The sequence below is a fragment of the Megalops cyprinoides genome, chromosome 8 (assembly GCF_013368585.1).
Source record: "Megalops cyprinoides isolate fMegCyp1 chromosome 8, fMegCyp1.pri, whole genome shotgun sequence".
Lineage (NCBI taxonomy): Eukaryota > Metazoa > Chordata > Actinopteri > Elopiformes > Megalopidae > Megalops > Megalops cyprinoides.
Window position 1 is genome coordinate 12,846,026 of NC_050590.1, and position 13,417 is coordinate 12,859,442.

General features: G+C 37.6%; 1 protein-coding gene across 1 annotated transcript in view; it reads right to left on the reverse strand.

Moving 5' to 3' along the window:
* Positions 1–13,417, reverse strand: part of LOC118782155 (TOX high mobility group box family member 3-like) — a 49,913-nt gene that overhangs the window by 13,186 nt on the left and 23,310 nt on the right. Inside the window, exon 2 of the mRNA XM_036535438.1 lies at positions 4,710–4,775. Coding sequence (XP_036391331.1) covers positions 4,710–4,775 — 66 coding nt within the window. The remainder of the gene's footprint in view (positions 1–4,709; positions 4,776–13,417) is intronic.

Below are 13,417 nucleotides of genomic sequence, written 5' to 3' on the forward strand. Positions count from 1 at the left end.
TTTAGCACACTGACACTTGAAACTAATTCATTGCCAACTCTGAGAGCCACTTTCTTGGGTGAAGCAGTGATGAAACGTACTTGCAGAAACAGTTAATAGCGTTTTCTATTTTATACAGCAATTCACATTTAACCCATTTTTTTTTTTACAATCATCAATTTTTTTTTCTACATTCACCAGTATAGGCTGTGCTCATCAGGGTTCGCCCCATATGTGGTGAGTGCCTGACGAATTCCCACCTGTGTGATCAGAAATTGTTCACTGTGTGGGTCTACTACCTCTCACTTCAGCGTAATGTATTTTTACTTCAGTGTAATGTATTTCTACTGCCGATGAAAGATGTGTGAAACAGAAAAAATCTTTATAACATCAAGGTTTAAGGAAATTGTCTTATAGCAACTGTGGACTCGTGGGACAAATTACAGAGCGTAGATTACTGCAGTGATGTCAGATTCAGAGCCTGTCTTTCACACCAAACCTGTTTTGTTAGATGGTTCTGACATACCTCTACATATGTCATGCTTTCCAAGCATCAGAAGATATTACTGGTCTCCTTTATCAATCAATATTTGATCTGCTTATAAAGAAATTTCATAATGAAAATTTGTTTAAGAATTTTATTAAAGTTGGCTATGTAAGTAACTGTCCATGTCAGCAGTATTGCAGCTTTGCATCAGAAACTATGCACAGATCAACTACAGGAAATGATGATGTTGCCCTATCTGGTGGTATGCTATGATATCAATAATAATGTTGTGGGGGGATTTGATACAAATCAGCAATATGAGCTTGACATAAGGTTCAATGATCACTGGAAGATACAATTTTCCTTTTTTCCCCCACCAGCCAAACAGTATGCTATTGTAACATTTCAGCCAGACAATGAGAGATGCTTGAGGACAGAAATTGTGGGCAGGGTATTTTGTGACACAACATACCCATAGTGGACGAAGAAGAATGAGACAATTATCAAAGAACACTAGTGTGTCTCTAAAGTTGTCATACCCCATGGTTAATGATGACATAAATCAACATCTGCATGAAGGGAGCTGAAAATTGAGAGATAGCAAGTTAAGACTAGAGTTGGGTATAGAAGGTGTCAGCTGTCATTTTTGATCGCTCATTCACAGTGATGAGGTGCCAGACTAGCAATGCCTGGTGGAGCAGAGTCTGAATTGTGCCACACTTGCTATTGGTGTCACTTCACATAAGGCTTGCCTAATTCTGCACTGGGAGAGGCTTACAGCCCTCTGATCTCAGATTAAGAGATGCAAAATCCATTTTCTTCTCATCATCTGTCTGATTATCCATTTAAATTATTCTGAAAGCTCAGTAAGGCCCATGGCTAAACCAGACATTTGCTCTGCAGAAGAAGGGATATTTTAAAGGTTGGAAATGGAGGAGAATGCCCCATTCTCAATAGTGGATACTGCTGATGAAAATCATGCCATGGCACATACTTATGAGAATCAAGCCAAGCTCATAATGACACAACCAGCCACAGCACACACACTGAGCATCCCTTGACCACTGTGATTGTGATATGTATTTTCAATGTATGTGTGTGTGTGTGGGTGGGTGAGGAGGAGGGGAGTGGTACTGAGTAAGACCAGGGAAAGGGTTGCTTTGTGGTCTGTGACAAATTCACTAGGTCACAAATGTACTGCCTCTTGCAGCGCTGTGGCAGAATTATGGTATTAGTCATCTATTAAGGTGGAACAATTAGGCCTGGAAGTAAAACAGCCATCAACACTATAAAGGCAAATGAACCGCCTTTGAGGACATCTGCTATGCCTCCCTATAAAGCAGCTTAACTTTTCCTAAAGCTGAGAACATAGTTGAAAGTGTTCAGAGACTGTGAGATTAAGGAACTCAGTTCCATAAAACCGTGTGGTATTAACACTACCAGAGTTGGCAGAGGTGTGGACTTGAATGCAATTATGACTACATTTGGACTTCACCTATTTCTTATGATGTATTCCTGCACAGCTGATTGAAATCAGAGGTTCAGTATGCTGCTGCCAGTATAAGGAAACACTTAAAGTTCCACTATACATTTCCTACATTAATAATACATTAATAGTGCATGGCCTGCCAAAAACAAACAGAAGCAAAAATTACATTTACAAGCAATATCTTCAGTCCTTCAACAAATACTGGAAACCAATCCAATATTGACATAATCAGTGCTTGTAGTTAAATGTGGCACAAGGCAATTCCTATTTAATGCAAAATAATAATTATAGTTGTGAGATTGAGACACAATTTATAATATGTTCTGATTGCAATGTGCAATGAACGGTAAAGGAATTTTAGTTTTGCCTTCACTGTTTGGGTTCACTAGTAATTGTATACTTGTAATCTGCATAAGACCAATAGTGAAGGATTTGCCCTGTTTCAAAGCAGTTTTCACACACTTATCTGTATCATCTTCCTTAATACTGTAAATGCAATAGGTAGAGATGCCTTTCAAAAAATCTAATTCTACCTGTTCTAAATAGATTTGGACTGTTTTTAAAATGAGTTTTGAATATGAACTAAGGGAATACTTGTGGACTCATGTATTTGCAGGGGCTTTTGGTGGGAATGGAAAAAAGATATGAAATATAAAATAGCAGCAGAGCATTGAGCTGAAAATAATGTTTGGTTACATTTCAAAGTAGTACCTAGTAGATCATTTTGCTCCTCTAAAAATGAAACTGCTCTGATCAGCTTCATGGTCTGCTGTTAAAAATCGCTCCCTTGCTATTGATGATGACAGATGACATTTTGACTAGAGCCAGCACAAAAGCCATCCCTTCCATTAATACCCCCGTATTGAGTACTGACACACTAAGTGGATTATTGTAACATTTCAGCAGAAAAGGACCCTCATTTTAGTGTGAAATTACAGGACTCAAAGAGGAAAGTCATTTTAATTCCTCTCCAGTTCAGGTCACAAGAAACAATATTTCATGACTTAAATCCCGCTTTAATTAGAAAATAAAATCTGAGCTATGTGGTTACTTTTAATATTGAAAATGAACCCTACAGCAGAAGGCCATCTGCAGCGTAACACTGAAAACATTTGTTCCTTTTGATAAAATGCAAATCTGCGGGGCTGTTATATCAACCCCTAACAGCCCACAGCCTGACACACTGCGTTTTCACAGCTGGGATTAAATTGTTTCTGAACAGCTGGTGCTGGCTGGGCTCTCCATGACGGTTGACTCCAATGTCTAAATGTGAAAAAAGAAAAAAAGAGGGGAAAAAGCCCTTTCGAATCAAATGAGGAAAAATTACCCCATCACACTGCTCCTCCTGGTTTGGCTTTGTGTTCAGATCTTTGGATCAGCAGCCAAACCTTGACACACCATGCTTCCATGAATGTTATTTGGCCTCTTGACTACCAGTGATGCAAACTAGCTATCTGAATAAGAATAACAGCTCTCTCTGAAGAGAGCTTGTATCGTATGCTCAGAGAGGCAAGATCTATTACACATAATTCAGCCAATTCTTTTTAACCATGCTTTACAAAATTGTGTCTCAGAGGCTTTGAGCATCAATGCCATTTCAACGTCTCTTAAATCTAAGAGGTTTTGAGCAATGGTGAAAAGGTCTTCATGAATGGTGGAAAATGATATGTATAAATGTGACATAATATAATGCAGGCAGAAAAAGAGGGTTGAGGGAATACATTATGTAGTTTCTATTCAATTCATGTATGTAACATCTATTCTAATTCTTGAATCATTATTCAAATAAAAACTCAAGGAAAGGTTAATTTAATAACAGAGCAGGTTGTTTCCCTAAAGCTTAACATGATGGTGTTCTCTCACTTGAAGTTTAAATTTTAAATGAAGCTCAAATTATTTTACATTACATCTCAGATTTCAGTTCTGGCAGCAAAGGATTCATTTCATAATTAATGCTACTTACATCTCCACATGCTTCTTGATCATTTGTCTGCACTACAGTGAAAACAGGCATTTACACCCAAACTTTCTGAGATTTAGCACCTTTCTGGTGAAGATAAATGGAATAAATTTATCACAGAGCTATCCGAATATGGAAATTTTACAAATGCCTTATCTTAACACCTAGCATACTTTTAGCCATTATTATTTAAAATAACCAAAATGGTGCAATTTTATTACCCAGATCTAGTCTTAAAGGAATGGAGTAAAATACTTAAAGGTAATTCACTACAAGGAAGATGATGTAGTTATGCGTTTCTTTCTGCTTTTATCTCAATAACCTATTATAGCCACTGCAATATGTATCCAGATTGTATTTTACTACAGCTTTTATTGAGCTTTTAATAACATCATGCCTGGATTTTCAACAGAAATCTTTTTAATGCTACTACAGCAACCCTTTTAATTCTCATGCAGATGTTTTCTTGATTTTCCCACACACCCACATCATGTGCTCAAAGTTGTTGCTTCTCTGCTCCTCTCCTTCAGCTATCACAGCCCTGCATTGGCCAAGAGTACATAAGCCAACAGAAGGACAGCGTGGACTGCTGTGTAATGGAGAAGTGTCAGCTCTTCCTGTTTCTCATTAAACCCTCTTTTATGTTTCCTTCATAGGGAAGGGAAAGAGGTCTGAAAGCTGGCAATCAATCTCATTTGTCTGCAATGCATCTCAGCACAGTACACAAAGGACCAAATGAAAAGAGAGAAAGAACAAGAGAAAGAAGGAGACTGAAGGGGTGAAGAGGTACTTACATCACCAGCTGCAAGAAGGGCCCCACTGGCCTCAGCCATGTTCATGTAATTATTATTGTTCCCGAACTGCAAGAAACACAAAATTAACATTAGATTCTATTGTTTTATAGTTTAGATTTTAAAACTACACACCATTGCAGTTTCACACTTCACTGTACACACAGTATCTGTAAAAATTCAAATGTGTTGTGAATACACCCATGCCACTGAGGTCAATACACTTAAATAGCACTGATCTGTTTTACTGTGGGTTAAACCGATGCATTTATTTAGTGTTTGTTACCCTGTTGTCAAAGAGAGATGAATGGAGGGGCATACCCAATTCAACACAAGATAGAGAGAATCTACTGGCTACCTATGAGATGGCAATTAATGACCTGTCTGAATCACAAAGCAAAGTAACAAGATGCAGTATCAGCTTATTAACTTTCCATAAGACAAGAGGGAGGATGCAGTTGAGGTACTAAACAAGCAGGAGGGAGGACACTGCTAAAAGGACAGTGCTTGTTTAGCACAGAATGCAGGCACAGAAGCGGGGGATAGCATAATTGAAGTGCAGTTGGCTGCTTTATAAGACATGGTACAGTATTCTCAAAGCAACCCCCAACACCCACACAGCCCTCTGGCAGTGTGGCAGACATTTCCTTTCTTCTGAGACACAAGTGTACCGGCGGGTAAGAACAATGGAACATGGAATGAAGAATTATTGGCCAGCCTCTGGGCCATGCTGTGCCCTTCTGTGACCAATGGAAATATCTGCAGTGTAAATTCAACAGGGATGATGGTTTATTTTTCTGAGGCTTTAGGTAGAAACACATTCCAGTATTAACCAAAACTAGGAAAATTCTTTGTGTGATTTAGCTAAATTTTCCTGCTATATAAATGCTTCTTACTATATAAATGCTTTTTAGCTTAAGCTAGAATTTTTTTTTCCATAAATTTCAAGAAGGCTAAATAATATCAGAAATGAATTAAGATGAGAGTCAAATAAATTAATTTGTATTCTTTTTTCTCCTCTCTCTTTCTTCTGAGAGGTTAGTGTATGAATGCAATTACTGTAAGAACTGCAGTTAATCAACTGCGAATGCTATCCATTAATTAGTATATGCCCTGGAGAAAGGGGGTGGGGGGTGGGGGTGGGGGGGGTTAATGGGGAGAAATGTTAACAGTGTAACACACTGAATGGGCCCACAAGCATTTGGCAAAGCAGGTTGTTTCAAAAATGGTTCAAATCATTTACAGAAACACTTTTCCATTTAAACCGGATCAGTGGCTTGAGCTCAATGCATATTAGCAATCATCAACCCCGTGAAGGCATGCCTGTCGATCAAAAATGTTAAGGTTGTGAAATCAGTCGCTCCTACTCAAACCTTCCTTGAGCATTTCCTTACCTCCTTCTGCAACTTTTGATATCAAGGGACTAAGCCATACTAGCTTATGTGCTATATGAGTAGGTGTAACAGTAAACTTACAGAAGTTTGCCTGTTAGAGGTACAGTGAGCCTAACTTCTACCTTTGATTAACAAATATAAATTTATGAAATAAACATCTCTATTCAAACACAAAGAATACTGTGATGAAAAGAGTTCGATGTACTGTTGTCAAGGTTCAGGTTTCACAAGAACATGAATATGAGAAGCAGAAAGAAAGGAGTTCTTTCAGAATTCTGATAGAATAGAAGAGAAAACAGTAAGTGCTTCACTTATACTACAACACAAGTAATTTGAGATGCTGATGGAAACATATGAGTTTTCTTTCAAAGGTTGGGTTCAAAGTTATTCATTAACACCATCAACACAAATCTAATTACCTGCCATTCATGACTTTTCTAGTGTGTAGTGTTGTGAACACATGATAAATTAGTCCCTCAATAATATTTACACATCTTGATAAGAGAAAAAGGAATGCGTACACAAATAGCGCACTGTGCATTTTGTCTAGAACACAGACATTTGAGAAACATATCTAATTATGGCCCAGAGTCACCGACATTAATCTTAACCATTAACAGCTTTGCCAGGACAAGAGCATATATGAAACCTTAATTAAGAAGAGTAGCAAGTAATTATTTTTAATTCAGTCTGCGATTTCATGTTATGTTCATGTTCACAGTCTGATTGAGCCAAATGCCAAATTAAATTAAGTGTGATTGGAATGACTGGTCTGCTGTCGGCAGAGCACTCACAAAAATGGGTCAGTGCAGACAATGCACAGCCTGTAATTAAAAGATGAGAAGTTGTTTGAATGCTACTTCAGCCTTATTAGTAGAAACAATACGGTGTGCACGGAAGGCCTTTTGGCAGCAACAGGGCACCAGTGATCAGGAAAAGAAATGTTAACTGAAAAGAAAAAAACTGAGACAGGCAGATACGAAATCATTAAAATCATTAATGTGCCATTTTCCAGCATATTAAAGGTAAGAAGGTAGCTCTTGCAGACACAGTATCCTCAACAATATCCTTGACCAGTAATGCCGTTTTAAAATCAACAGGATCACAGCAGCAGTAGTTCAGTAGGCATAGTAAGAGTGTATTAGACATTTCCAGCTCAGTGCACTTAGCACACTTGTGATATCTCTTTTTTCTGGAGGGCTCTGGCAGCAGAGAGCAAGCAGCGAGCATGGATCAGTTTAAAATAGCCATGGGATATGAGGCTTTTATTAACAGGGTGGCTCAATAGCTGAAGGAACTCTGTAATTTGAGCCTCTCTGGGAGCCAGACATGACTGAGCAACAGAGGAAACATTGTATTTCCAGTGTTTTGTTTTTACCTTACCAGAAAAGATATAAATAAATATATCAGGCAGCAAATTAAAAATTAACAAGTGCTTCACTGCAAACAGAAGGTTACTTATTTTCTACACAGTCTTTGAAGGACAAGAAGGAAGGTGGTTTCTTTCACATAAATTAACTCCTGAGATTAATTTCTTTTATTTTGAGTAAAATCTGTCAAAATCAGCCAATAAAGTCATGAACAGCAGAAACCTGCTGTTCATGACTTTATTGGCTGCTAACCTCATCTTGATGCTAGATAGTATTTATAAATAATATTATGCATAAATAGTCTATGGTAAAATACTCTTAAATGAATTTATTTCAACGGGGAAATGAGCCCTTTGGTCACAAATGCAACAAACAAATGCTATGTAGCCAGGATTCTTCTTCACCTTAACATAGACACAGTTTTGTCATGTTTACTCTTAAATACAAGCCAGAATTGGTCTCTCTTATCTTCTGTGACACTTGATAGGCTTACAGTTTAAAACAGACATTAAGTAGGCACTTAATGGTGGTGGTGATGCTGTGGATTAAGAAATTGGGACCTTGACATTTACAAGCTGGGAGGCAAATTGCATTTTACAATACTGTGCTACAATTCGAAACATTACAAAGAAGGGGGCAACATATTTAAAATTAATTTGATGACTACTTTTAATATTCCAAAGAAGTAATAAATGATGTTTCCCTGACCAATACACAGGGAATACACAGAGCTCCCTAATAATAAGGTTAATTTGCATAGGTTGAAGTGCTGATTTAAACAATTATTCTACTGTTGTGTTGCTGCAGTGTATCTAAGACAGAAAACTGAGTCAGACAAATGGTGCACTTTAAAGCTGAAGAGGCAATGCATGCATCATGACATTCATAAGTTTATAACACCTTGATCTGGACTATTCTTTCACTGTGCAAATTTGGTTATAATGGTGGTGTCATCACTTACTGCCCTTTGAAAATATCTTTGCTCAGAACTCTTCTGAATGTAATGCACAATGAGCTTTATATTCATCTTTTTTTTTTTTTTTACTTGATATCGATTTCAACATCTTGACAAAGCAGCTGCAACAATTACAAAAAGTTGAAAATATGTAAAGATGCAAGGAATTCAAATGGTTTAGAGATGAGAATAATCAAGAAACCAGTGCCATCTAACTCTCAGACAAAATATGCTATAGTATGTAAGCATTTTCATATAACACACCAATATACGATTCCTTGACATGGCAAAATGATTTTTTAAAAATGACTTTTTATTGATTTTCAAAAATAACAAGAAACAGGAGCCAGCACAAAACAAGCAGACCTAAACAAAACCAAGTCAAGGTATACAGCCACACAGCAGGAACAAGATCTGCACAGACACCAAAACAAAATTGGGGTGCTATCCTCAGCTGGTGTTTATAATGTACATTATCATATATGATAGCATTTTTCTATGCTGTAGTTCACTGTGGGTTCTAACACAACACTGATACCCTGCTCTATAACATGATTCCTATCAGCATAAATCTCAAAAGATCTCCCAAAAGAGAAGCCCTTACTGCAAGGTACCTCTTAACATAGAAGCCTGAGTACAATAGAGACCACTGTGTTTGTCTGCTGTGTTTTTTAGTTAATTTAATATTTTGCTAGTAGATTTGGCATAATGACCACTTAGATCTCTTCATTCAATACAAGGAACAATATGACTGAATAGATACTGTACCCTCTGCTCTTCCAACCCATCTGCTGCTTGGATAAATACAAGCTCAGAGAGATACCTCACATTGCAAAACCCTCTCAGTCAAGTACACACTCATTTACAACCTAATTCACCATAAAACCTGGCCAGCTGCCCTACCAAGATCATTGGGGATACTCAAACCCAGCTAGAACTTACAAAGGTGGCAATTTTTTGTGTGGGAGTCCATTTATAAAGCAACATAAAGCTCAGCATGTCCATTGAGTCAAACACAAGCTCTGTTTTGATCTGCAGTCAGAACTGATTGCTAACATTCAGTTTAAAACAAAAATCATGGTTCCCTGGTACTGAATGATATATCCCCCCTAGAAGGCTAAAATGAATTCTCTCAAATTTCACAAGCAAATACTGAAACATCAGAGCCAGCTTCTTTTTTCTTCCAAAAGCAGACAGGGCCAGACTATTTGTATTTCTCCCCAGGAAAACCAAAGTCAATGTGGGTCAAACAAGATGATACACATAGTCTCAGTATGAAAATGAAGTGTCCTCTAACTCAAGGTCACTTTTTTATTTTTCAACCTTGGCTAGGTCACAGCTAGAAAAGAAAACTATTTGGAAATACATGACTGTTGTTTTTGAACTTGGCATTCTCATAAGCTCCCACAAACATTTCTCTACAAAGTTGAAGCTGGACAGGTTATAATGCTGAAACACTCAGCACGGTAAAATTTCCCACTGGGATTAATAAAGTACATATCAAAATCACCAAAAACATGTGCGTGGGACAGACCTGAGAAAAGACTAACATTATCTCAGAGGCAAGCTGGAGCACATCACCCAGGTGGCAGTTTATCAGTCTTCAGTCTATGTTTTAGTCATTTCATTTTATCAGTACAGTGATATAGCTTTATATTGCTTCACTGTGGGTGTTCTGATATGGCTCAGAATGAAACATACTTTGACCTTTTGCTGACAAACTAAACTGTGGATAAAATATACCATCATGTGCTGTTTGTATTCAATGTCTCCTTGAGTCTTACATTATTTTTTCTCCTGATACATTAAGCTGAAATTTCAGTGTGCATGCTTCAAAATACAGAGCTACACATCCCTTTGTCCTTTTTGAAAGGGGATGCTTATAGGCATGCTCTTGCTTAATTCTGCAACAAAAATTCCTGATTTTCCAAAAAGTAAAACAAAGAGAGCAAGAATTCCATTTCATGGTGGCCACACTGGATACAGTTTCAGCTAGTATGCAAGAACTGAGCAGGATTTTTGTCAAACATTCTCCCGATCAATGATGTACATTCTTCCCATGTACCTATATCAGCATACAAGTACACATTTTCTCAGGCCAACTGCTACATTATGCATTTATACATCCACAATGTGCCCCTGGGAATAGTCTAAACACCTCAGTATGCCAATCAAAAACAAATTAAAACTAAGAATACTTTTAAAATCATCCATTTAAATTAGCATGTAAACCTACATGCACACTTAACAGGCAATCCAAAAGGGACTTCAGGCAGTTGTTTTCAGTTCCCCTCAAACAATCATGCTTTCACTGTGAAATGGTATTTATGTGTCCAAAAGGCTTGACAAAGCATAGCAATGCCCACAAACATCAGGCCACTGCAGGACAAAAAAGGTTTGCCAGACAATTCATGTTACATTTTCCCCAAAATGACCGACAGGAAATTCTGTTAGCTCCAGCAAAGAGTATGCCTTTTAGAGACTGCTAGGATTGTCTCAGATCTGAATGCCAGCACTAAGATAAGGTTCTGCATTGTTCTCATATCTTTTTTTATTATTTGCTAGACATTCCAGGAGTTATCTTTAACTGTTATTTAACTCTTTTTCAACCACTGTTGGAAGACCTTGTTCTGCAAGTTATTCACCAACACAAATTGGGATTCAGTTATTACTACTTATGTTGATGTTTTATTTTAATGTTTTTATTTAATACAGAGCTTGTATTCTCTGTGTGCTTTGATTGGACTGGAAAATGTATTATTGTTGCAGTCTGTATTTCTAAAAATGCAAGAAGTAATCTCAAATGAAATCCATATACATGAGTTTGAAGCTGTTGAAAGAAACAATAAATAAGTCTGTGTCTCCTGGATGCAATACTAGCAATCCTTAAGGCTTCCTTATTTTACTACTTATTTTACTTATTTGACTGCACAAGATGGCTTCTCTCTAAAACATGCAGCAAATTTATAAAGCAGGAATTGCTCATCAGGAAGAAGGCACAGCTGTTTTTTTAACATTAAATTTTACATGTTTAATGCAGAATAATTGAAGATGCTTGATAAAATGTTCTAAACAGTGAAGTGTTTTAATAGGGGTGTATTTTATATACTGACACAGAGGGCTCCTTTCCAACTCTGTGCATGAAGAGAACAATGCAATCACATTTGTAATGTTCTACAATAGAATGCAAACACTGCTCAATGATAAAGGGTCATCTGGAACTTTTCAAAGTAGAAAGTACAAATTCCAAGTCAGCCCAGGTACATAAGTGGGTTTAAATACTTTGCAGAGCAGCAGTGTAACACTTGGAGGGATTTCCATTTGCAATAATCTCACCAAGAGAATGAGCAAAATGGCTGAAGTAAGGTTAAAACCATATCCTCAGATTAGTGCCTTGATCAGAGAAATGGATACAGTTATAAAGAAAAGGTTAAGTTCTGCTTTATTGGATTTATAAAATGAATAGCATCAATTTCCCTATTCTTCTGTTATTCCTCTGTGGACACCCAAATGGCAATTTGTAATGACTTTAAAAATTATGCCTATATTCAGTCTGACCACAACTCCCTTTGTTGTTAACTTAAATAAAGGAATTTCAGTGAGGGTTCAGTTTATGTCCTCATCTCTTGCAATCCTTAACTCCTTTGGTTGTAGTCAGTTAAACCTATGTTACACCACCTAACACCCTATAGAGGCCCAGTCACCTCTCTTGTTTAAAAGCTGTGTTTGATATAGACTAAGGTGGAACTAGTCACTGCCTTGTATGTGGACAGTGTGTCATTCTAGATCATTACCCTCTTGTCAAATTGTTGCATTTCAGGTCTGCCATCTCACGGGCTTCTCAATCTAATGTCTGGTTGTGCTGGTTTTCCCAAGAGTAAAAGTACACACAATGTTTCACCTTTGAACAAGTGGGGATCAGAACCATTGGCCCTTCCCCACAAAAGGGCTTAGGCACCAGAGACCCTAAAAATCCCTGTGCTGGCATCCCACAATGGCAGAGGAACAGAGACACCCTTCTTTCGGAAATGAAATGTGAACTGGGCACCTGGTAGTGTTGCTTTGCTTTTGCCTTTGAGCGATGTTCCTAGGTTGTTTACGATGGACAGCTTTGAAGTGGGTCCAGTGAAAGATGTTATCAGAGGCATTGATTTAAATCATGGCAGGCTTTTTTCCCCCTAAGATATCTACCCAGAGGGCCCTGCAGTCTCAAGGGGATTTAACACCCCCATCTGAAGGAGATCTTAGCAACAAAATAGCATTACTGTTTTGAAATGTGTTGGTTGTTGGTATAGCTGGTGTGCTTAGTTCGACAGGTGAGGAGGGTCTCAGAAATGAGTTCTAAACTGAATCTATTTGACATTTACAAAACATACTGTTGCCTTTCATTGCTTACGCAACAGACAGATATTTCTTACCTATGACTCAGTTACAGGTTAATTAATGGCAGCTTCCAGACAACCACAATGATGGAGTAAAGTGTCTATCTCCTGATTCCCAAAAGCTTGATCATACAATAAACAATAATCCATTTTAAATTATAATTGTATTTAATGAAATGTCACTAAATTTTTCAAGTGCATGACTCTACAGGTGAAAAACTATATTGAACCGCCAACTATAACCAACCGCCAATCTACTTGTATTTTCACACAAAGAATTTGTTTTGAAACATACTTTTTTAAGAAACAGTTGTGATTTGGAATGGATGAGTTAGGCCTATGTTGGCCTTGGTTGTGCTGCCCTTAACATTGTTTTAGAAGACAAACTACAGTCACTACAAACCTGACCAGTGTTAAATCTTTATAAATCTGAGAAGCACAAACTGCTGAGCGGTGACTCATACTGTATATCAGTCCATTATACACTACAGGGCTGACTGTATTAAACAAATGGATCTGCCTGCAGCTGGAAAAGAGAAGCAATATGGGAGAGCAGAGGTTATTGTCTAATTTAAATCTTGGCTGCCTTCCCAGAGCTCTACAAGATTCC